The sequence below is a fragment of the Telopea speciosissima genome, chromosome 6 (assembly GCF_018873765.1).
Source record: "Telopea speciosissima isolate NSW1024214 ecotype Mountain lineage chromosome 6, Tspe_v1, whole genome shotgun sequence".
Lineage (NCBI taxonomy): Eukaryota > Viridiplantae > Streptophyta > Magnoliopsida > Proteales > Proteaceae > Telopea > Telopea speciosissima.
In genome coordinates, this window is record NC_057921.1 from 26,779,164 (window position 1) to 26,805,330 (window position 26,167).

General features: G+C 39.7%; 1 protein-coding gene across 1 annotated transcript; it reads right to left on the minus strand.

The window, feature by feature from the left end:
• Positions 1 to 554: 554 nt before the first annotated feature.
• On the minus strand, positions 555 to 1,237 carry LOC122663972 (glycine-rich cell wall structural protein 1.8-like). Its single transcript, XM_043859643.1, has one exon. It carries the CDS (start codon positions 1,227 to 1,229, stop codon positions 555 to 557), a length of 675 nt encoding a protein of 224 aa, XP_043715578.1. The 5' UTR covers positions 1,230 to 1,237.
• Between the last annotated feature and the right edge of the window lie 24,930 nt (positions 1,238 to 26,167).

Genomic DNA, 26,167 nt, shown 5'->3' on the forward strand with positions numbered 1-26,167 from the left:
TGAGAGCTTTACATATATATATATATATATTGTATAGAGGGGGGTGGGGGATCGAACCAGGGAGGGGGTAAGGTACCAGCTAGGAGACTCGAACTCGAGACCTTCTGGTGAGCATGGGCATGAAGCGCACTACGGCTCACCTAAGCTAGGCAGTTGTTGGTAACTTTCCTTAAACATCTTTTGGCGAAATAACTCAAATAAGTGACGGAGGGAAGGGCCAACAAGAATAATGGTGGGGCCCTTAAATACATGCACGATTGCCATGCTTGCCAACTACTACAGTTTGCAATCCACAGCACACTATGAAAAAGTAAAAGACTTCGCTAAAAAAAAATAGAAGAAGCATTGGAGACGTACATTAACACGTAAAACCAACCGATCAAGGGCTGCTTGGTTAGGAAACTTTAATAGAGCATCTTACAACAAGATCATTAATCAAGCGCTCTCACTCAAAAGTTTACTAATTTTCTCCCACACCTAGAAGTCTAGAACCCAAAACCCAAATCCCAATTATTATGAAGAGTAATAGTAGTAATCAGATGTAATTATTTTTCTCATGGGACGTTGGTGTAGCCACCGTGGCTACCTCCGGCACCACCAGCTCCGCCTCCGCCACCATAGCCACCACCATGTGCTCCCTCAGCGCCACCACCAATACCTCCTCCAGATTCTCCACCACTACCATAGCCACCTCCATATGCTCCTCCTGAACCATAACCAGCACCACCACCACCTCCACTGCCGCCGCCACCACCACCACCATAACCACTACCATCTTCTCCACCAGCACCGTAGCCACCGCCATTGCCTGCTCTTTCACCACCACCATAACCGCCACCATTTTCCCCACCAGCTCCACCACCATAACCACCGCCAGCACCGCCGCCGCCACCACTACCACCACCGCCTCCATAGCCACCTCCAAGGTCTCCACCAGCTCCATAGCCAGCACCACTACCAATGCCGCTTCCACCTCCACCACCATATCCCACAGGACCTTGGTCCCCTACTGCTCCATAGCCAGTTCCACCACCAGAGCCGCCACCACCACCACCACCGTAGCCTCCTAAAACTCCTCCTCCATACCCAGAGCCACCACCAATGCCATGGCCAACGCTATAACCAGAACCAGTTACTTCCTCAAAAGTGAGGAGGACCCTAGCAGCAGAGCATATGCTTAAGCCCACTAAAGCGAAGAAGAGGACACTAGGAACCCTATGAGTAGCCATGAAAGGGCTTGAGTCGCTCATTCATGAGATGGGAGGGGAAGAAAAGGGGAGTATTTATAGAAGAGATGGAATGGTGGGGGTGGCCTAGAACCGCGTAATTTGTTTATGGAGTTGTTGAGAAGCACATGCACAGGCACTTACCTTACCTAATTCAGATCGTCTATAGCTTGCCTGCCCGTAGCAGCCATAGCAGCGCGCTAATGAGGTGCGGTGCAATGACCGCCTTACCCCTGCTCGGGCAAGGCGCTCGGGCAGGAATAAGGCGATCATTGCACCGCACGTCATTAGGGTGCTACTATGACTGCTACGGGCAGGCAAGCCGTATTCTTCCCCTCCCATCTTGACCCTTACCTTACCACTCAAGCAGTCACACTTGAGAGTAGAGACTCGATTGTGTGACTTTGGCTGTCGTCCACATTAGATGATGTAAAATAAAAAAAATAAAAGAAATAAAAAAATATTAGGGAAGTCTCAATTTTCAAGGACCCTTTCCACACGGCCATTTACTTGGATGGATCTCATGGTAAGTTAATTGCCATATTTATCAAGTATTTGATCAAAGTCTGCTTTAGTAGCTGATGGGGAAACCTTGAAGGATGCCAAAAATATACGTGCAAAGCTTAGGGGTTCTCTCTCTCTAGGTAGCCTTTGAATACTTATAGTCTAATAACCAATTTAAAAAAAAAAAATAAATAATCTGTTAGTTTTGGAGTATCCAAAATGGATTGATTTCCTTGTATTGCAAATCTCAATGGTGAAATATATAAAATTATATTTCCTAAGTTATCTCCTACGTTTGTATATGGAAGATACAACAATGAGAATATATACAAAAGAAATATAGGTAGATTGATAAAGATGATGAGGTAGAAAGATAAAGACAATAAGACTCCCCCTCAAGTTGGTGCGTGGAGATCTCGAACGCCCAACTTGAGCGTCAGAAACTGAAATTGTTCTTGACTGAGGGCCTTGGTGAAGACATCGGCCAGCTGGAAGTGAGACACAATCTTGGAGGGTTGAATGAGCCCTTGTTGGTGTTTTTCATGAACGAGATGACAATGTAGGGATTAATTTCCTTCTATATACACATGTAAACAGGATCGTGCCTAGCATTCATGAATCACAAATATAAACGAGTAAGAGACTAAGTGCTGTTTACCAACGATCTGTTAATTTCAGCAGGGCTGCCTAAAGCCATTGATGTCGTTGCTTGACGTTCCTTTCTTAAGACTTTAATGGAACTAGGTTTCTCTCCCTTGCCTTAGCCGTATGCTCACTTGTCAATGGGGATGAGTGTGCGTATTGAGGTAAAGAGGGGACCTAAGTCTCCCTAGTAAGTAGTTAATATCTAGCCTCCCATAATGGCTAGATATTAACGGATAGTAGGAGAGTGGTTTATCCCATAATGTATTAATCCCTAACAAATAGAAATTCCCAAACAAATAGGAAACTAAGCATTCAAAGTGTAACGAACATGAACGTTGGGATACTTGGTCAATTGGGCTAACCAATAAGAAATTAGAAAAATATCTTACAATCTCCCACTTGGACCATTTGACCAAACTGTAAATTCCCAAACGATAACACTTGGATTTCAGTCTTATTAATGTGAATCATAGTGGTTATTTGTCATTTATACCGACATACTCCCTTCCATAATTACTATATCAATAATTCCTTTCAAACCGGCATAAAAGGGATAAACACAAATATAATGGTCTAAAACAATAATATCTCACTCATATCAAGATAAACGTGCGCATAACGATAGAGATGAGAAACATTCAAAAACATCAATAATATGATCAATCAAATGAGAGCGTGTCTATTACAATACGTGACCAATACATCAGACTCTTACAAGACCATATCCAATACAAGATCTATAGAGAGTTTAGGCGCCAATACTTTGGTCAACGGATCAGCAATCATTAGATTTGTCTTTATATGAACTATAGACACCTCTTATTTTTGAATGACTTCCTTCACAAAGTTGTACTTCACTCGAATATACTTCGTTCGACTAGAATGCTTGTCATTCTTGGAGTAGTACACAACGACAACATTGTCACAGTATATCCTAAGCGGCTTCATGATGGTGTCGACAACCTGAAGCTCAGAGATAAAATTTGGTAACCAAATTGCCACAGATGTGGCCTCAAAGCATGCCACGAACTCTGCTTCCATGGTAGAAATAGAGACACAAGTCTGTTTCTTGGATGTCCAAGAAATTGCCCCACTAGCAAGTAGAAAAATATAACTTGATGTAGACTTCTAGCTATTGAGGCATCCAACATAATCAGAGTTTGAATATCCGACCATTTCCAACTGATTAGATGCTCTGTAAGTAAGCATTTATTCTTTTGTTCCCTGTAAATAAAGCATCACCTTTTTCGCTGCCACCCAGTGATCCATATTAGGATTATTGACATATCTACCTAACATTTCAACAGTATAGCTAATATCTGGAAAAGTACAAGTCATGGCGTACATAAGGCTCCCTACAACAGAGGAATAGGGAATATCCTTCATCCTTTCTCGCTCTACATCATTGTGTGGGCACTGGCTCAAACTGAACTTATCTCCTTTAATTACAGGAGCAACACTTGGTCTGCAAATCTTCATACCATATCTCTCCAGCAATTTATTGATATAAGCTTTCTATGATAGCCCAAGTAATCGGCGAGATCTATCGAGATATATCTCTATGCCGATCACAAACGAGGCCAAACCCATATCTTTTATTTCAAAATTACTAGAGAGAAATGATTTCGTGCGGTCATTACTGGCAAGTCAGATATCGTCCACATATAGGACCAGAAATATAAACTTGCTTTCACTGACTTTCAGATATATACACCTATCAAAGGTGTTTTCAACAAATCCGAAAGATACTATAATGTGGTTGAACTTGAGATACCACTGTCTGGAAGCTTGTTTAAGTCCATAGATGGATTTCTTTAATCTGCACACTAGACCTTCCTTTCCTTGTTTACTAAACCCCTCAAGCTGGTTAATGTAGACTTGTTCCTTCAAATCCCCATTTAAGAATGTCGTTTTCACATCCATTTGGTGAAGCTCTAAATCATAATGAGCCACCAAAGCCAAAATGATTCTTAGTGAGTCCTTTTTAGATACAGGAGAGAAGGTTTCATGGTAATCAATGCCTTCCTTTTGAGTGAACCCTTTTGCAACTAGTTTGGCTTTATGTCGTTCAACATTATCCTTCGAGTCGCGCTTGGTCTTAAATACCCATTTACAACCAATTGCTTTGAATCCTGAAGTAGTTCAACGAGCTCCCAGACATCATTGTTGCTTATAGACTTCATCTCATCTTTCATTGCATCTACCCATTTATTGGAATCATTATCATTCATAGCATGTGACTCAGACTCCTAGAGATATACTATGCAGTCATCCAGAATGGCAGACCTCCTGACTCTCTGCGGCCTTACCAATCCGATTGAGATGGAGGTAAATCCTCAGTGTTCTCAGTGACAACATCCTCATGAAGTGGTACATCCTCTATAGTTTGTGGTTCCACAGGATCATCACTAGTGATGACTTATGAAAGAACAATGCTATCATGATGTACAAGAGCTGAAAGTGTAACTCGGAGCTCATCAAATACCACATTACGTGGTTTATCACACCCACTAATGTCGTCATCCTCTAGGAATCTAGAAGTTGATATTTCCACAATCCTAGTACTGTGTGAGGATGCATAAAACCTAAATCCCTTTGACCATTGACAATAACCAATAAAATAACAACTTATGGTCTTAGGGTCGAGTTTCTTTTCATGCGGATTATACAATCTGACCTCTGCAGGACAGCCCTATACGTGTAAGTATCTCAAACTAGGTTTCTTTCCTGTCCACAACTCATAAGGAGTTTTAGGAACTGACTTACTGGATACCTAGTTCAAGATATACATGGCTGTTTTTAAAGGCTAACTCCACAAAAACTTGGATAATGTCGAGTTGCTCATCATGGTTCGTACCATTTCCTGAAAGGTACGATTGCGCCTTTCTGCAACTCCGTTTTGGTCAGGTGTACCAGGAAGTGTATATTGGGGAGTAATACCTTTTCCTTTAGTAAATAGACATAACAAAATCGAGAGAAGTCATCAATAAAGGTGATGAAATACCTTTCACCAGTAATACAAGGGTCAAATGGTCCACCAATATCAATGTGAATTAATTCTAGAAGTGCATCACTTCTTGTGGTGGCCACTTTATTCTTTTTAGTTTGCTTACCTTTATTACAATCTATGCAATTTCCAAAGTCAGTGAAGTCCAGTGTATGTAGCACACCTTCCTTCACTAACCTTTCTATTCTAGGTCTAGAGATGTGACCTAAGAGCCTATGCCACAAGTTCGAGGAATCATCACTGTTGGATTTACGTTTAGATCCAATATTCACATGCAGGACAAGAAGGGATTTCTCATAATCGGGTCCAAGCCAGTTTATAAAGATTTTCACATAAATGTCTAGTAAAAACTAGAACATCATCTTTATAAACATTCAAAACCTTATTTCCAAAATTAAGATTAAAACCCTCATAATCAAGTATGGATAAAGAAATTAAATTCCTAGACATAGAAGGGACAAAGAGAGTGTTCATCAACTCCCGCTAGTTTTCGATATCCATAATGAGTTTGTAAGTACCAATCGCTCGAACCTCAAACTCCATCCGGTTCCCCATGTAGACAAAATTCTCACTTGGACTTGGTCTCCGGGTTAAAATGAATCCCTGTATGGAATTTGAAAAGTAGCACCAGAATTAATCCACCATGTGTTACAAGGAACATCAATAAGGTTGGTTTGAAAACAAACAAGAATAGAATTATTACCCTTCTTTTTTAACCAAGCTTTACGCTTCTGACAATCCTTGCGAAGATGGGCGCCTTCTTGCAGAAGAAACATTTTAGTTTGTCAGGATTCTTTTTCATGTTGTCATTTGTGGATTGACTGTCTGTTTCTTAGGTGCATCTTTAAAGTTCTTTCCTCTCTTTCTTTTATGTGCCACAAATTGGCCACTTGTTGTCCTCCGGCTTGTTTCATTCTCTGCTATTCCTGAACGAGTTCACTTTGAAGCTCATTTAGATCCCAGTCATCATCATTCGTGTTACGATGGATCTTAAATGGTTCAAATTTATCAAAGAGTGATTGCAGAATCATCTCAATAAGGAATGGTTCATTCATCTTCTGGTTTACCTTTTCTAGTTGTGTAGCCAAGTTTGCCATTTCGTAGATGTGCTGGGCTATACCACTGTACCATTGTACTTCATGGTCACTAATTTGGCCATGAGAGTGCCTGCAAGAGACTTGTCTGTTGAAGCAAATCGATTTTCTATAGAAGCCAAACAGGTCTTTGCATCGTCAGACTCAAGGATCGATCCTTTAGTAGTCTTGCCAATGGTCTTCTTGATGAACAAGAGGCATAAATGATTCGATCGAGTCCACTTCTCATGGGGAATTTTCTCAGCTAGTGTACTATTATCAGTGAGATCAGTAGATTTCGTAATGCGGAAGCAATAGTCATAATTAACGACAGCTAGGTAGTAAATCAACTCCTCGTGCCAATCCAGATAGTTTGAGCCAGTGAGGATAGGGACGGTATTAGGTACTGTTATAGGTGATGGTCCCTTTGAAATTGTCACACCCCGGCTTGGTTAATAAGGCAAGGTGTGACCAGATACCAACTAGCACCCAATCAATCCTCTAGGATCACAAGTGCAGTACTCCCTTTCATAATTCATCATAAGACAGTAAATCAACACAGCAGAAGAGAATAAAAAGTAATAATAACAACAATAAATGAGGAGATCAAGTGATAACTGGATATTTATATTGACTGAAACTTGTGTTACATCTTTATAGTTCTCGCAAAAGTACTACAAGATAAATGCATAACAGTAACTATAGGCTATACTATACAAAAGTAATGTATAAACACAAAAAGAGAATGGCCTGCTCCATCAAGCTAGATCACGTGAACGTGCACGCATCGCATCCGCAGGATACATCATGTACTTTAAACTCCTGCACCGTACTACCCTCATCGGTGTGGAAGTCCAAAGCAGCAACAGGTCTATCATCTGGTTTCTTAGAACCAGCCATACTATCTGAAAAAGAGGGATCCATAGGAGTGAGCTCCACTGAGCCCAGCAAGGGAAAACATGCAAGCATGTGCATATAGTCCATGATGCATGACCTAAACTAAGCATGCTACTAGCAACAGTTCTAGGCCTCATGAGATATAAGTGCTACTATAGTAGGTATGGTATTCCCAGTCCCGAAAATGCAAACCAAACATCGGTCACCCAAGAATACCACTCTACTACAGTGAAAACCCACTAGTTCCGGAATGAACACATCAGACCTCGGTGGACAGTTAATGCTAACCTTACTGTTTGTTCCCATTCTGGTAGGTACTCTTCAGACCTGGGACAGTGAATGGCATTTCGGTATGTACCCTTCAGACCTGCCACGGGTTATCCAACACCTCACCCCTATTGGTAAGGGTCGCAACATAGGGTTTATGATAACCTAACCATATGTATTCTAACATGATGTCATATGTTTACAACAGTAAGAAGGTAGTAATTCAGTTCCATCAACAACTCATTCATAACAATCATAGAACATAATAATATTATGCAAATGCAATATGAAATGCATCCTAAAATCATACATATATCTAATGCAAAAGAAAAGACTATAAAGCTATATGAACCTTAACAATTAACATGGTGTATGAACAAATGTAGCAAGCATAAGAGCAAGAAAGTAAGAAACACTCCACAAATTAAGGTCAAAATCCCCTTACCTGGAGTTGGAGAAATAGCCTAGCCAAAAGAGAGTTCCAACTCACATTTTAACCTCACCAACAGATGATACACAACCTAAATTATCAATACACAACATAAATTAGGTACTGAGATAACCCTAAGCAAAAGCCCTAACCATATGGAAACAAAATAGGGACAGTAGGGAGGATCAGATTCAGAGCTGGCCTGAATCCGGTTGGCCGTAGGGTTCACCAGGCTGAAACCGGTAGGTAAAATAGTAGTCATTTTTAGGTGTTAAACTCATGGGTTATGCCTAGTATGGAACCCCTGCACCCAAATTGAGTTAGGGGAGTCCTAGGGTACTGTCATGGGTCCATTGTGACCCAATTGCATGTATGATCCATGCTTTGGTTCCAACCTTAGAAAGAAATGAAAAGAATTTCCTAAAATTCATATGTAAATGGTAGGTCATTATGGGAAGAGGACAATTGGGGAATTAAGGGTTTGAGGTGCTGCTCTAGAGTGATAGATTAACCTAATTAGGTTAGGGTTTAGGGTTCTAATAAGCTATCCTAACTAATTACAAGGTAATTGGGCTGGTTGACCCATGGGTTCAAAGGAAAATTAAAGAAGATGAGAGGAAGAGAGGAGACTCCAGAATTTTATAAAACTCACCTTATTCTTGCTGTATAGGAAGTGAAAACTTCCACCAAGGGTTCTTTCCAAGCTCCCAATCTTCAATTTGACAAGAGTTCACAACCCTAGATTTCCTTCCTCTTCTGCTCATTCCTTTTCCTCTTTTCTTTCTCTTCTCTTTAGGTTGAATCGGTTTTGGTTTAGATAAGAAATGAATCTTAGAACTAAGGTTAGTTTATATATGAGGGTAGTACTAAGGGCTGTTTGGCTTAGGTTAGTAAAGTCAGTTCTTAAAATGTATTTCTCTAAACTAATTTAAAAGGTATTTAACTACTAAGTCTAACATTTAAGTTATGGTTTAGACCTAACAGGCCATAATTGTGGGCCCGGGCATGTTGGCACACAGGCATTCCCAGACCACAGGGGATGTGGCTTCCACAAGGGTAAATTCACTTTTCAGTCCCCTAATATACTATTAAAACTTCAGTCCTATTTATAAAGACAAACACTTACCTAACCCAGCCTAGGAAATTATGAGGTTCTGCATATGCTCGATCCAGCATATTTGGCATATGAAGCTGATGTGCTGGGACTCGGCAGGATCTTCAGATTTAAGGATGGCTAGCTGTGTTGGCTCCTCGGAATCCTCCATAGGCGAGTCAATGGATTGATTTGAATCCACCACCGATGCAGCCCACCACATATAGGTAAGCATGGACACTGAACCAGAACTTGCAATCACACAAGTTCAAAAAGTTCAATTTAGAGGTGGGTCTCACAGAAATGAAACAAAATACATGCTTACTATCAATAATGCTTTGAGTTTCAATAATACTAGAACTATTAATTCTAGAAAGGAGCAACCTATTGTATCATTATAATCTATCCTTTGGGATCAAGACTGTAACACATTAGTGGTTCACTCAAAGAATGTTGAAAGTCATCCTTAGGGCTAGACAATCTATCTACACAGTCAAACTAAGATGTATACCTTTGGTTATTCCCATTTTAGCCTGACTGCTAGACTAATGATTTTATCATAATGCCCTAAATAAGTTTGTTTATGATTGAAGTGTTTCTACTTTTATATCTAGGATTAACAATTGAGGGCATCACAACCAAGAGGAATATATACCTTGGGATACTCCCATTCAACCTAATTGTATGTCCAAATACCCTAAACTAGTTGCATTCTTGTTTGAGATGTATCATTATTATATTTAGGACTAAACAGAAATAAATCACTATAATCAAGAGAAGTGAGTGCCTTTGGACACTCCCACTAAACTCAACTATATGATTGTCATTGATGTTCTAAATAGTATTTTATGATGTCATTTTATTAATGATGTTTAAGTTCAATAATTTTGGTTCAATCCCCTTGAATTTCCATTATATGTTTGCTTTGGTAGCAATATAATCACTAAGTTCTAGGTTTTATCCCATAAGAGTGTGTGACATCAATAAAACTTAATTTATCATCCCAAGTCAAAATACAACTAATCATATCATTCAATCATATTAAAGTGTTCCAAAAATTAGAAATATGAAAACAAACGAAATCAGAATCGGATTCAAAACGATAAAGTGCTCGCTTGATAACCTTACTACTGTTTCTATTCTGGTTATGAGCTGAGAAACAGCAGAACAATTTTTTTTTCTGTGCTGAGAAACCATTTTTGACCCGCTTGGTAAACCTGTTCTGGAAAACATTTTTCTTTCTTTACTTTTTCCTCTTCTTCTTCTTCTCTTGTTTATGAGTCTTGTCTGCAATTGCAACCTGCTTTTAAATCTTTTATCAATGGATCGAACCATCTGTGTGTTTGCTTGGCGAGTCGCTGACTTGGCCGACTTGTATTTCTTCCCTTCTCCTCTTGGTACGATTCCCTTCCTCCTTTCAATTTCTTCCCTTTTTATTTTTTCCTTACCTATGCATCCCTGTTTTATTCTGTTCAGTCCCAGCTTGATCTGGATCCACAAGAGAGACACATATCCTTCTCAATTATTCATCCTTCTCTTATGTGACCCTAGCCCTTGTTTCTTACACTCTAAATCCAACCCTGCTGTCATACATCAAACTAAAATCAAATCTGATCTCTGTTCTACCACCAGGTATGATGTATGAACAGATGTAGCAAGTATAAGAGCATGAATGTAAGAAACACTCCACAAATTAAGGTCAAAATCCCCTTACCTGGAGTTGGAGAAATAACTTAGCCAAAAGCGAGTTCCAACTCACACTTTAACCTCACCAACAGATGAATCACAGCCTGAATTATCAATACACAACATGAATTAGATCTTGAGATAACCCTAAGCAAAAGCCCTAACCATATGGAAACAAAACAGGGACAGCAGGGAGGATCGGATTCAGAACTGGCCAGAATCCGGTCGACCGTAGGGTTCACCAGGCTGAATCCGATAGGTAAAATAGTAGCTGTTTTTAGGTGTTAAACTCATGGATTATGCCTAGCATGGAACCCCAACACCCAAATTGAGTTAGGGGAGTCCTAAGGTACTGTCATGGATCCATTGGGACCCAATTGCATGTATGATCCATGCTTTGGTTCCAACCATAGAAAGAAATGAAAAGAATTTCCTAAAATTCATATGTAAATGGTAGGTCATTATGGGAAGAGAGCAATTGGGGCTTTAAGGGTTTGAGGAGCTTCCCTAGAGTGATGGATTAACCTAATTGGGTTAGGGCTTAGGGTTCTAATAGACTATCCTACTAATTACAAGGTAATTGGGCTGGTTGATCCATGGTTTCAAAGGAAAATTAAAGAAGATGAGAGGAAGAGAGGAGACTCTATAATTTTATAAAACTCACCTTATCCTTGTTGTATAGGAAGTGAAAACTTCCACCAAGGATTCTTTCTAAGCTCCTAATCTTCAATTTGACAAGAGTTCACAACCCTAGATTTTCTTCCTCTTCTTCTCGTTCCTTTTCCCCTTTTCTTTCTCTTCTCTTTAGGCTGAATCAGTTTTGGTTTAGATAAGAAATGAATCTTAGAACTAAGGTTAGTTTATATATGGGGGTAGTACTAAGGGCTGTTTGGTTTAAATTAGTAAAATCAATTTTTAAAATGTAATTTTCTAAACTAATTTAAAAGGTATTTAACTACCTAAAGTCTAACATTTAAGTTATGGTTTAGACCTAACAGGCCATAATTGTGGGCCCGGGCATGTTGGCACATCGACAGTCCCAGACCACAGGGGATGTGGGTCCCACAAGGGTAAATTCACTTTTCAGTCCCCCAATATACTATTAAAACTTTAGTCCTATTTATAAAGACAAATACTTACCTAACCCATCCTAGGAAATTGTGAGGTTCTGCATATGTTCGATCCAGCATGTTTGGCATATGAAGCTGATGTGCTGGGACCCTACAGGATCTTCGGATTCAAGGATGGTTAGCTGTGCTAGCTCCTCGGAATCCTCCATAGGCGAGTTATTGGATTGATTCGAATTCACCACCGATGCAGCCCACAACATAGAGGCAAACATGGGCATTGAACAAGAACCTGTAATCACACAAGTTCAAAAAGTTCAATTTAGAGGTGGGTCTTACAGAAATGAAATAAAATACATGCTTACTATCAATAATGCTTTGAGTTTCAATAATACTAGAACTATTAATTCTAGAAAGGAGTAACTTATTGTATCATTACAATCTATCCTTTGGAATCAAGACTGTAACACACTAGTGGTTCACTCAAAGAATGTTGGAAGTCATCCTTAGGGCTAGACAATCTATCTACACAATCAAACTAAGATGTATACCTTTGGATATTCCCATTTTAGCTTGACTGCTAGACTAATGATTTTATCATAATGCCCTAAATAAGTTTGTTTATAATTGAAGTGTTTCTACGTTTATATTTAAGATTAATAATCGAGGGCATCTCAACCAAGAGGAATATGTACCTTTGTATACTCCCATTCAACTTAATTGTATGTCCAAATATCCTAAACTAGTTGCATTCTTATTTGAGATGTATCATTATTATATTTAGGGCTAAACAAAAATAAATCATTATAATCAAGAGAAGTGTGTGCCTTTGGACACTCCCACTAAACTCAACTATATGATTGTCATTGATGTCCTAAATAGTGTTTTATTGATGTCATTTCATTAATGATGTTTAAGTTCAATAATTTTGGTTCAATCCCCTTGAATTTCCATTATATGTTTACTTTGGTAGCAATATAGTCACAAAGTTCTAGGTTTTATCCCCTATGTTTTCAACATCTAAGAGTGCGTGACATTAATAAAACTTAATTTATCATCCCAAGTCAAAATACAACTAATCATATCATTTAATCATATTAAAGTGTTCCAAACAATAGAAATATGAAAACAAACGTAATCATCGGATTCAAAACGATAAAGATATCACAACGGAAGTGATTCTAATAAAGTTTCAATCATACAAAAATAGAATTAGAAATTTAAACAAACAGAAACCATAAACTGTTTATATCATAAATGATTTCATCAGGCATAAATAGAAATCAGAACAAACAGAGACAAATTGATTTCTTTAAACAGAAATAGAAACTAAAACAAACAGAATACTTTAATAAACAAAAAGGGTGACCGGTAGCGGGACGTGCGTGGAAATAAGCTGAAAAGGCGTTGAAATCTGACCTTCCATTTAAAACGGTTACTTTTGAGCTGTCGATTATGCCTTGAGCATTTATGTGTTAGTCTGATAGTCTGACAGTTGATTTGTAATTTCTGTTTTCAAGTATATATTGAAAAATGAGGACTAATCCGTCAATTGCGCAGTCCAAGTTGTTGTGCGAAACTGAAGGATATTGCAAAACGTCATATAACGTACTGGCCGGAAAGGATAAAAGAGGGGTTTTTTCCTGAATCATCATCTTCCCTTAAAGAGGGTTTTTCTGTATTCATCGTCTTCCATAGGTCTGAACAAATAGTGACTGCCGGCATCTCCATTATCGTGAAGATTTTTTTATCCGTATATCGAAGTTGATTATGTTTCACCACCGCGACTACAATTTAGAGAGGTTAGTTTGCGATATAAATTTTACTAGTTTAGAATAATGAGCTTTATTCATGTGTTTATGTTCTTGTTGTGCCTGTTAGACGTTAAAAGGAGAACTCCTTAATGATTTTTTAGTTCTTGTTGTGCCTGTTAGACGTTTAAATCAGAACTCATTAATGATTCTTAGTTTAATGTTCGAATGCGTTGTTTAAGTCTCACCATCCATTTTAACACCCAAACTCCATCGGTCAAAAGCTGATGGGTAATGTATGTGAATGCAATTTTTTCCCTTTAGATTTACCCCGATTCATCTTCTTCCACCTCCGAAACCTAAAATCTGAAATTCAGATCCCTAATATTTTTGTATCTCGTAACCAAGTTCCAGTAGCAATCAGTTCATCTATTACTCTATTGTGAATGTGGTAAACACAAAGTTTGTTTGGCTGCCTTCAACTTATTCAGTCCTGCTATTTGACTGAGTTTCCAAAACAGAGGTATGGGTTTTAGTAAATGTTCATGTTACATTTTACCCCTTTTTTGGAGGTCAAGTGGTTTTGTTATGGGTTTTTTATGAAGTTGGAATGTGGGTTATATTGAGGTGGGATCGTGGGTTTGGTTGGATGTCTCGTAACAAGTAGTGTTAATCCATCTGTGTGTTTCTAATATATAGGATTCCATAGAAGAACAATCTTGAATGCAGGTGTATAGAAATCAAAGTGTTGAAATATCAGTGTTATTTGTTATAAAATGGATGTGTATAATTTAGAGATACCCATACGAGTTCATATGAATCGAGGTGTGTTTAGATCTACAGTCGGTTGGGTTTGATATGTATTTGATTTGAGTATTTGTCGCATGTAACATATCCCCCTATTGGAATGATGTTAGGTCTGAATTGTGTTATTGTTAAAGTATCATTAGAACTAGTATGGGTTAATTTCAGTAATGTATTAGGTTTGTTTCGTGAACATAGTCGTTTGATGTAATTATGTCTGGATTAAAAACAAAACTGTTATTGATGAGCACTGTTGCAGGGATTTAAATCTTGGGATTTTAGACTAATTATATGTTAATCTAACGACCATGTGTTGGAACCACTGTATCGTACTCTTCTGTCAACGACTAAAATTTGTTGGCAATTAGTTCCCTTTTGTTGTGTGGAAATTAGATAGTAATCCTACAATCTTATGATGGGTTGCAGATCGTTGAAGAGGGAAAATGGACCAAAAATATTATGTTGTCTTTCAGGGGCGTAAACCAGGAATTTACAGGAATTGGGAAGAGTGCAGTATGCATGTACTTCGTTATCTAAATGTTGTGTATAAGGCTTACAGGCGCCATTCCGAAGCTGAAAGTATGTTCAAATTATACAATTCCAGTCAAGAGTCATATGGGATAGAAGGGGTATCGCAAAGGAATATATTAAGTGGTGATGTCCATGAACGATCGTTGGAGATGAAATCAATTGTTGAAGCCGGGTTGGATGAAAGTCATCAAAGCCATGTAGATGTCTATGGAGGGACATGCAACTCTTTGAATGAAGGGACTAGCATGAAATTTATAGTAGCAATCTCATTTGCTTGCTTTTTCTTAGTATTAGGAATAATGATTGGGTATTTCATTCATTAGTATACTTTATATGTAAATACTAATTAGTAACAGTAATGTGTGACATGTTTTTTATACTTACTTTAAATGTATGAAATTGCAATACAATTGTCCTTGCCTTATTAATGTAAAAATTTTTGTTATTCATTGAAAAATGTTGTGTGACGTGTTTAGTCTTGTGGTTAGGGGCTATACTACCTAGGAACAAGTTATGCAAAGAAATGTGGTGGAGAACCGGTGGAAAAAATAGCTTACTTTAATTAGTAGTCATGTTGGTTGCACAAATTAGATGAGTTGTGAACAGAAAATAGTCCTCAATCTTGAACGATTTGGTTGTTTCATTTGGATTGTCCATGCACAAATCAGATGAGAATAATGCAACATTTCTGAAGAGAAAGCGAGATGATTTGATATTATGTGCACTAAAAATGCAAGATTAGCATTATATAGTCCATTTGTAACGAAGTATATGGAGTTTATCTTTCGTATGATTAAGCACCAAGTATTTGAGGATATGAGGCACAATAAGAAGGGTGGTTTAATGACTAATTGACATAAGAATCGGCAAAAGTATATGAATGAAAATGATAAGGAATTTAATTCTACGTTCACTAATGTTGATTCCAACATAGACAGCACGAAACGTATTGGATCACCTTGGGTGTGTCCTAGGTTTTCGCAGAACATGCCCTGGGTTGAAGGGGTGTATAGGAGAATGAAATAAATTTCTAGCATTAGTAACAGCTATAGTTTTTGCTGCAACATTCAGCAGTTCCCATTAAACATGGGGTAGGGAAACTTCAATAAAGGCGGTACCCTAAGCGTATGACAATGATTTAATAGAGAAATCAACAAATAGGAACTTAAGGGTTTATCATTCGTGCTGAAATGTAACTAAAGCAGTCTATCATAAGGCATAATGAAGTGTCAAAGTAAGTTGTGTTGCAAGAGTTTGGCCAAGATGTGCAAGTATAGGGTTTTGGGGCAGACACCAATAAAAAAGCAATGATGGAAATGAGAAAATGACATTTTGGCGACCATAATACTTGGTTTTTTATCGGCTAAGTTAGGCCACGAACTGTACCCCTTCATGAGTTTACTTTGTCCACTTCCTTTAATCCCAGTATACATGGGCACCCTTATACATCCATACATACCTGCGAGATGAGATAAGTCCCCTCCTGAGGTCAAAGAGGTGCAAAAGTTGAAGACAAAGACTAAGTCCCCACAAAGCATTTCCAATAGTATCCCAAAAGTAGTTCATAGAAAGGCTTTGGATGAGCAACAGTACTGGGCAATAAAATGAAAAGGTGTTCAATATTTGAAGGCTCAATATCCATTGATTCAGAAGAATTTTATAAGGGGAGAGTGCCTTGTATTTCCTTCTCCTGCTGGTCACTAAATTTCATTCCCTTTCTTTTACGACCGTTAGTTCATACGAATAATGTAATGATGAGGAAGGAAACGGCATGCACAAAAATGTATATCAAATGAATAAATTGTTAGGGTTTAGGGTTTAAGCACAAAGTTGGTTGAAGCAATACACCCTGCATATCAACTTTTGAATAAACTGGATATGTTGGAGTCCAGATCCTCCACTTCCATCTGCATATGTTGGGGCCTCCAGCTATAGTATTTATGGGAAAGACTAGGGTTTCAGGTTAGATGGGCTATATAGACTATTGCCCACCACAGCTTGATTCGTTGTTTTGGTTATACCCAACATATATGAGTATGGAGGTAATTTCCAAAAAGCTTTGCTTCAACAAAAACACAAAAGGCAAAATTAGAAACATTATCCCACACACAGATCCAAAGAGAGGTAATGGTCAATTGACCCCATAAAAATTAAATTCATAAAACATAAGAATTGTATCTAAATAAATAGCCCACTTAAAGAGCAGAAATGTGGCATGAATGTTCAATTACAACCCAAAAAGAAACAGATAGTGTCCCGACAATCAATCAGTTCCATGACTGTCACTGAGAGTTGTGGTGTTTGGTGGAATCTTGAGCATCTTCAGACTGTTGGTGTCAATATCTGCAGGTGGTTGAATAGTAACCTCATGGGTGAGATCAACATTGAAATGTTGTAGAATTTTAGTAATGAGGCGCCCATATGGGAGGTTCCCTTGGTCACTGTGAATGCCGAACCATACCATGTGATTCGTGATGATCCAAGACATACAGATTTTCTTTTCACGCATCAGACAGCAAATGATATATGCTTCAAAAGGACGAACTAAATCACGTCTACCGCCACGGGGTAGTATATTTGATTGGACAATCAAATGTAGCACCTTTGCTACGGTGTTCAAATGGTTGGACGTTATTTTAAAGTTTGGAGAAGATGGAGATTTGCGTAAAATGGTTTCCAAAATCTCATTGACCACATCCAATTCATTTAAACGGATGGATGGAGGGAAGTACTTTTGTGTGTCCGATGCCTCTAACTCTAGAATACAATTTAATTCTTCGAGTCCAAATTCAAAATATACTCCTTTGACAAAAGAAATAATTTTGAAGGTTGAGCCAGTCTGCTGAATGCGCATATTGCAGTGGAACAGTCTTACTAATACAGGGTAGCAGTCTATGGTAGGATAGAGCAAATTCGACTTTCCCTCGAAGAGATGGGGGATATTTAAAGTAGAGACATGTTGATATATGACCTTTCTTCATTGTTCGATGTTTCTAGACTGATAAAGATACCAACTAAACCGCCCTTTATTAGAGTCGAATAAACTTACCTGGGGGGTGAGGAACCACGCATAAATGAATCTCCGTCGTTGTCAGTTAGAGAACATCTGTCGCTCTCCAAATCACCGTCACTCTCATACTCTCCGATTGTAACTTAGAATGTTCCTAGAAATATTCTAGATTCCGATGGTGATCCAGTAGATATGTTGGGTATAGTTTCTAGGAATAGAAGAGTTGGAGATTTTGGTGTATATATGTGAACTGGGGATGATGAAGGACCCATTACTTGCTTCAAGTCGTCGTTTATTTCAGGGTCTCCAAAGACTGTTCACGACTGCTTTTTTGATGCCATGCATTTGATGGTTAGGGTTTCTGGGAAGAAGAGATTTGGGGATATAATTGGGTACAAGAAATGTGATGGAGATAGAAATGGGTGTGATTAAGGTTTTAGATTAGAAAGATTCTTGGCCAAGAGGGTTTGGGCTGACGGGAAAAGAGGGTGAAGAAGATGGAGTGGCCATAAGAGTTAGAGGAGTTAGAGGGGAGTTACTGCGGAGAAGAAGAAATGAATGAAGGATTGAGACGTGGGTTATTGAATAGTGTAGACGATGTGGACTCGTTAGAGGGGGAGGAGGTAGAATTTGTTGCACCTATGGTTCGCTGACCGGTGCAGTTCCCTAGTTCCTCTCACAAGAGGGGTGTGGGGCCCACCCATCTTGAAGAAGCACTAGGTAGTAGTTACCAAAGGATTATCAATTTAGGCAGTTGACCAATAATTGATTCCATTTGTTTGGGTTTGAAGTTGGAACATTCCTGTGCCAACTTGGATATATTTTACCACCAAATTAACATATTTTCCCCACATTACTTTAGTGTCGTGACGTGGCAGTTTCTCTTTCTCATTCCTATTTCTTTTGTTGATTTGAATCGAGCCTTCTGCAATTGTCTCCCATTCGAGATTTCTTTCAAAGTGAACCTACTGCAACTACCGTCAATCCTGATTTTGTGGGTAGTGCCTACTATCCTATTGTCATACTGGATGTCGTCGCCTGCTAAGATCTTATTATTACACCCCTCCATCTCCCTCTACGTCTCTTATTCTGTCTCTATCTATTTGTTTCTGTCTACCTCTTTTATTCTGTCTCTATCTATCTATGAAGTTAAATTTGTCTATTCGAGCCTTTTCCTTCCAACAGAGTGTTGCAATGGGGAGCTTCACAGCCGCTGGTTCACCTTCTTCCTCTCCAGCAGCGGCATTAGCGAGAAAAATGGAAAACCCTTTTTTGAATCGTTCAACAATGGTATAGTAAACTAGGGTGAAGGTAGGGGTATGGTTTGGTTAATCAGGGTCTGGATATGGGTTTCGATAAGGAAGGTTAGTTAATAATTAAAAAACTTATTTTACAATGAGACCGTTTGACCACCTCTGCTAGGTGTCAGGATTGTAAGGGGTATTTATAGGAACCTACACATTCGGGAACCTGGGAGGAGTAAAATCCCCATTGAACCTACCAACCTAGGACGCTGGTATGGGATGCTTACTTTTTTTGTTAATTTTATTTATTCTTGGATGAGAAAAAAGGCAGTTTATTATTAAAAAAGAAGAAATGTATGTACATCATAGACAAAACAGTTGGAGGCATCCTTAGTTTGGAGGGTATGTACATCATAGACAAAACAGTTGGAGGCATCCTTAGTTTGGAGGGTATGTACATCATAGACAAAACACTTTGAGGCATCCTTAGTTCGAAGGGTAGCCAAAATATTGGATCGGAGAGAAGCTGTCCATTGATTATGGTTTAGAGATATGGGGATAGTAGTAAAGTTAGAGGTGAGTTCTGCTACTTCTTATAAACAAAAAAAGAGCATATTTCATGTTACAGCTATGTGAGAGTCAGGTCGCAAAAACGAACTAAGACAATGGTTATATATCCATATCTCCTTTGGATTGAATCCGTTCCAGAGCGCATGTTTCCACCCCTGCAAGAATCCTGTTAGCTCAGCCTCCCTTGGGTTACTTAAACGCGAAATTCCTGCAGACACAAAAACACTTTCGGTATCTAACAAAAAGCATGAATACCCCCGACCAGTTAGGCTCATGGACGATTCAGAGAGGCCTGCGCAGCACATAATAGGGAATGGGATATCGTTATTAGGTAGGGTACTACAATTAGTGGTCCCTGTTATATTCTGGGAGTAGGGGATGTGAGTGCAGTAATAGGAGGGGTTAAAAATTCAAATAGCACATCCAACGATTGACATTAGCCCCAAGTACTAGTCGGCCCGAGACAACCCTCTTGAGACATTGTTTCTTACAAAGCACAGAAAATAACAACTTACAATAACATTTGAAAAAAACGAGGAAGGAGAAGTCAAATCCAGAGCTAAGGGAGGCATAAAGATGTGCAATATTGGGACTGCTAAGGTGCTTTGTTCTCAGGCAGAGGGGCCCAGATGCCCAGACATGCTTAGTCCATTCACAAGATATAAAAAGATGCCATTGGGTTTCATCACAAGCACCATAGAGAAAACATGTAGGCTCGACCAGTAGCCAGTGAGAGATAATATCCTTGACAGGTAAACCTGCATTTAAGACACGCCAAAAAAACATTTTAAATTTCGGGTGAAGTTTAAGTTTTCAGAAAAAATGCCACCAAGTGGACAGATGCTTGTTATGGTGATTAGTGGTTTGTAGATAAGTGGCAGCCTATCGAGTGGAGACAGTCCCAGTTTTTGTCAAGGAGCATTTCCACTGATCCGCAGAGTCTGAAATAGAGAGTCTTGAAATTTCAGAAAAAAATCAAGGAGGACATAAATCGTTAAGTAAAGAAGAATTCCAACGAGAGTTAGAACTGAGATCAGTTACCATTTGTACCGACATGTGTAAGAAGGTTGATGGAATACAATGGGTTGGTATTGTAGGCACCCAGGGATGATGCCAACTGAAGGATGTTTTGGCATTACCAATATCCTTGCACACAATTTTAACCCTTGTGTGTAGGGGTGTAAATGAATAGCCGAAATCTGTTTTCGTATCCGTTTAGCAGTATTCGAATCCGTCGGAAAGCTAAACGGATGGGGATATGGATAGGCTATAGCTATTCGAAAAGCTATATTTACATGTAAATGGATAAAAGATCCGATCCGTATTTGTGTTCGTATCGGTTTAGCACTATCCGAATCCGTCCGATAAGGATTTCGGATGCGGTTGCGGATGCGGAGGCGGATATAGCACTATCTGGGCCGAATCCGATCCGTTTACAGCCCTACATTTATTTAGCGTTGTACCAAAAAGGTATGGGCACGGTGATGGTATCAGTGACTAGCAAAATAGGTACGCATTGCCCGATACGATACCGATACTTAGAACCATGATCTCTTCGAAGAAGAACAAGGAGAATGAAATGTTGAATAAAAAATGAATAATATAGAAAATTGAAGGAAAAATAAAAAATAAAAAACACCAAATGTAGTAAAAGCTAGGATAGAAAAGAAGTGGGTGAGTGGTTTCATTTTGTACTATTTTAATGACACAAAAAAAAAGTAAAAAAAAGAAGATGAATGGTAGATTAAATAGATTAGCAGGTTACTAGATGAACTGGGAATTTAAAAACATAAGGGTAGAAGGAGATGTCAAAGTTTAAAAGTAGGGCAGTATTATGAAAGAAGTTTAAGGTAGGGTAGTTTTAAGAAATATAGGCTTAGTGTAGGGTAGTGATAGTAATTGTCCCTTACAAGAAACATTACAGACGCTAATAGGCCTGAAGTCATTGGCAGCGTTAGCATCATCATGGTTGGGGATCATACAAATCGGGGTATTCAAACAACCTTTGAGGAAGCGACCCAGTGGAAAAAAGTGAATGCACAAGCCGAATCACATCAGGGTCAATAAGGTCCCAAAAAGTTTGATACAAATTGTGCCTGAAACCCATCCATTCCTGCGGCTTTGAAGGCCACCATAGAAAAAAACTACTTGGCGGATTTCACTTCCTAAAGGGGGCGAGAGGAGGAATCGATGATCCTCCTGACGGATCACTGGGTCAAACAAACCTCCAATGATATTAGAGTCAAGAGGATTAGAGGAAGTGTATATCTTGGAAAGTTGGTTAGAAAAAATGTCAGCTATTAAAATTGGATTCACAAGAGTATCACCCTCCTCCAAACGGAGTTGATAGGTGTGCCTTTTCCTAATGTTAAGCTTTGCAAAAGAATGGTAATATGGAGTGTTCCTATCACCACTAAAAATGTAATCATGTCTGGATTCCTGGAGCAAATGGCTTCTTCAACAGCAAAGATCCACTCCAAACTCATGGAGAGATCGCTGATATTCAAGTGTTGTGAATCAGAAAAAAGACATGTCTTCCAAGATTCCAAGGCAGTCAAGGTATTTAGTTCGCAGATGTGCAATGTTTCCAAAAACCTGCTTCTTCCAATTAAGTAACAGCTTACTCAAAGAAGGTACCTTAGAATGGAGGGTTCCGGGAGAGAGGGTGGCCCATTTATGGGAACACCAGTCCTTCAAATCAGGTTGATAAGTCCAGGCAAATTGGAAATGAAAACACTTGTTAAAGGATTTCACATAAGGAGAGGTGTGGATGACAATGGGATTGTGATCCCAGCCCACCGAAGGCAATTTGTCCATGCGAGACAGAGGAAAAAGAAGAAGCAAGGCAGGGTTAGCAAATGGTCGGTCCAGACATTGTTTAATTAATTTCGGAGGGCATTGTTTATTAATCCAAGTAAAGGGGGTTCCAGGGAAAGACAAAGGTTCAAGGGAAATACCCATTCACAAGTGTCAATATAATCGTCATTCACTCCCCAAAATGTAGGGCGGTCAGAAGCGTGGGGGAGCATATGACACAGACAGCAACCAATGGGGTAATATTCAAGCCATTGACAAGGATGGAAATAAAATGTGCATGGAGATGAAGCAATTGGTGTCTAAGACCAGGTTTAGCAAGAACCCAAAGCCCTCCCTTTAAACCCTTTTCTTCCCCAATACTAGGTAAAGAGGCCACCGAACACTTCTTGGAAGTAAGATCCTTACAACAGTAATCATCATAATTCACCACCTTGGTTTCAGAAAGGAAAATAATATCATGAGAGAATTTAGTTAAATGATGGTGAAGACAATGGGGTGTGAAACAATTATTTAAACCTCTAACATTCCAAGACAGAAGAATCATGATGGCCCCAATAAACAGCCCGTCGACAAACAAGGAAAACATACAAGTACAGAACAGAAGCACACCAAAGCTAAAACAGAAAATAGAGCATGCTAAAGCAACAAGAGTAAATAAACAAGAAAATCAAAAAACCAGGCAACAAGGAACTGCAGTAGGCAGACAGTACAACCAACACAAAAGTAGAACGTAAAAGATAACTAGGAATTAAGAGTAACCTTGGGGGGTGAAATCCACGTCTCAAATATCGGTCTTCTAGTATAAACCAGGAAAGGGAGAGGCAAAGGAGAACAGAGAAAATATTCCACAATTTAAAGACACAAGAATACTGATAAGAGAAAGAGTAACTTACCTGGGCTTCGGCGAAAGGATCGTCGGGGCCACTGACACAGTAGGTGGGGATGGAGGAGTACACAGGAGGATGAACAGGCAATTTGCCATTATCAGAGACCGAAATGGCAGAAAACCAATCTTGAAGCATAGCAATGAGCAGTTGGGGATCAGAGGACAGTTCCAGAACATGGGAAAGTGAGTCCTTGAGTTTGTCAAACTCCGCGAGCACAGTGGAGGGCCATGCAGGAAAAGTTATTTTGCGCTTCTTGGACACAGGCAGCGCGCTCTGAGCACCCACCAAAATTGCACTCAAAATCACAGCCTGCTAACAATACTGCGCCCCCGAAGAGCCAACACTAGCGATGATCGTGTTGTGGCAGATTCAGAAACTTGATGGATGGACACTGTAGGAGGGGCGTCAGACAATGGAGTCGGCACTAATCTCGAGCTTGCCGCACCAACACAGTTCCATTGCAACTCTTCAGCCATTGAAAAGAAATTTGAGTGAGTCTCTGTCCGTACAACATTCAGTTCAGGCAAATTCTTAGTATCAAAAGTGCCAGTTGAATCCCTCTGGGCCAGCATAGGTGGTACAGTAATGGCCGAAACTGAAGAATCCTCTACACAAACCTGTTTGATAGTGGTTTGGTCCAAGGATTTCCTTTCGCCTTCATATGAGTCCTCCAAAGCAGACGAAGACCGTTTAGCCCTAATAGTGCTTCGCTCATTAGGCACCGAGTAAATATTGACCTGTATAGGAGGAACCGCAGCACGTCGATAAAATCCAAACGGGGGCAGGTTTGGATCAAGGCCCCCCCTCAGAAAAGGACAATGATCGATGTCATGACAGATATGTCTGTAGCACTCGCAAAAAAGCAGTAGTTCATAACAAATATCCACAGGGTATCCAATACCCAACTCGTCCCGGATCTTAGAGGAAATACTGATAGACCGACGCTTCTTAAAAGCAATTTTGACTCTAGCAGTCCCCTGTGGTAGTCCCAAATCAGCAAAGTTCAATTGAACCTCAAGTGCCTTACCAGCACACGAAACCGCTTGGCGAACCAAGTTGGCCGACAAATAGTTATTAGGTATCCCACTAACCTGGGCCCAAATCTGGACCATTTCCCTTTCATACCAAAAATGTGGGTCATGAGGAGGGTGCTTGAACACTTGTATCAAACACAGATTGAACCACCATGGTGCTAACGTCAGAATTTGATCCCTTTGAGTCGAAGTTTGGAATTCAGCATAAAAACATGCCTTCTCAAAACAGTGAATAGTCATTACTCCAAGAGGCTCCCACAGCCTACCAAGAAAGTTGCCAAGAACCCCCCTTTGAGGTTTGGGAAAACCAATAGTAAACCCATGACGAGAGCGAGCTTCCATGTCAGGGGCATCCACTGGGCAAGAGTTCAGTGCCGAAATCCATATATAACCCGGTAAGGCCTCATTCATCCGAGAACTGCGACGGTGACCAAAATGATCCTAAGACCGATGATAGGGACAATGGTGAGAATCAGAGTGCCTAGGGGCCATAAGAGTGCTCAACCACAGTCAGGGAAGCAAAGCTCCAGAGGAGCAACATAAGCTTCAGTACACAGCCGTAGGACACCACAATCGGTGGGGTGAACAGGGAACTAGAACCGCTTAGGGCCAAAGTAGAGGAAATGGCAGAGGAGAAGGAGTACAGAACGGAGAGAAGAAAAGGGGAGCAAAGAGAGTCCAAAGCGCCAGAGAACCTTCGAATACCTCAAGTTCCTTATGTATCAAAAAATTAGGGTTTTCAATGAACTACTTTGTGTGACATGTCATGTCATGTAGGGTTATGATGGATGACATGTCGTAAAGTGGAGCGAAATATTGCTGCTACACTAGTAGCATGATACAATCGTGCTACAAGGCTGGCAGTCAAAGAAATGGGATCTTAAAGGGTATATCAGAAAATACTAAAACAAATGAGGGTATTTATGAACCGAAAGGGGAAGTGCATTATTCCATTTCCTTGGCTGCTAGCCTTGTAGCAGGAACATTCCAACTATGGGCGTAGTAGCAAAAATTTTTCCCCTACAATGCATGATTACCCATGTGTATGAAGAAGTGTTTGTAGTATGAGAGTGCAGGAGATAGTAAAGTCAGTAATGTGAGAGAGGGAAGGGATAATTTAAAGGGTAAATTACATATCAGCCCCTGGTTTTTAATCGAAACTCATATCAACCCCCAGTTTCCATCATGTATAAGTTCCTATAAGTACCCCCAGAATCACGACATGTGGCACTACCTGATCTAACGGATGACGGTAATCAACCTTAACCCAACTTAACTCTAACCTAACTTAATATTCTCTCCCCTCCCTCACTCCTTCCCGAATCTGAATCAGCTACCCACATGGGGATGGGTGGGGACAGATCTTACTCCTCCATGGGACATGGGTCCCTCACCTTACAGCCGGGTCCCACAACCCCATGGAGGGGTCAGATCTGTCCCCATCCATCGTTTCTCTTTCTTTCTTCCTTGTTCTTTCTTCTTTTTCGGCAAACACCACGTGACACCTGTAACTCCTCTCTCACTCTCAATCCAACCGCCCCAATCCCCTGGTTTAAATCCAGACCAATGTTGTCTTCCTTCTTCTTATTCCCATGTTTCCCTCCCTCACATTAGGTAATAATAG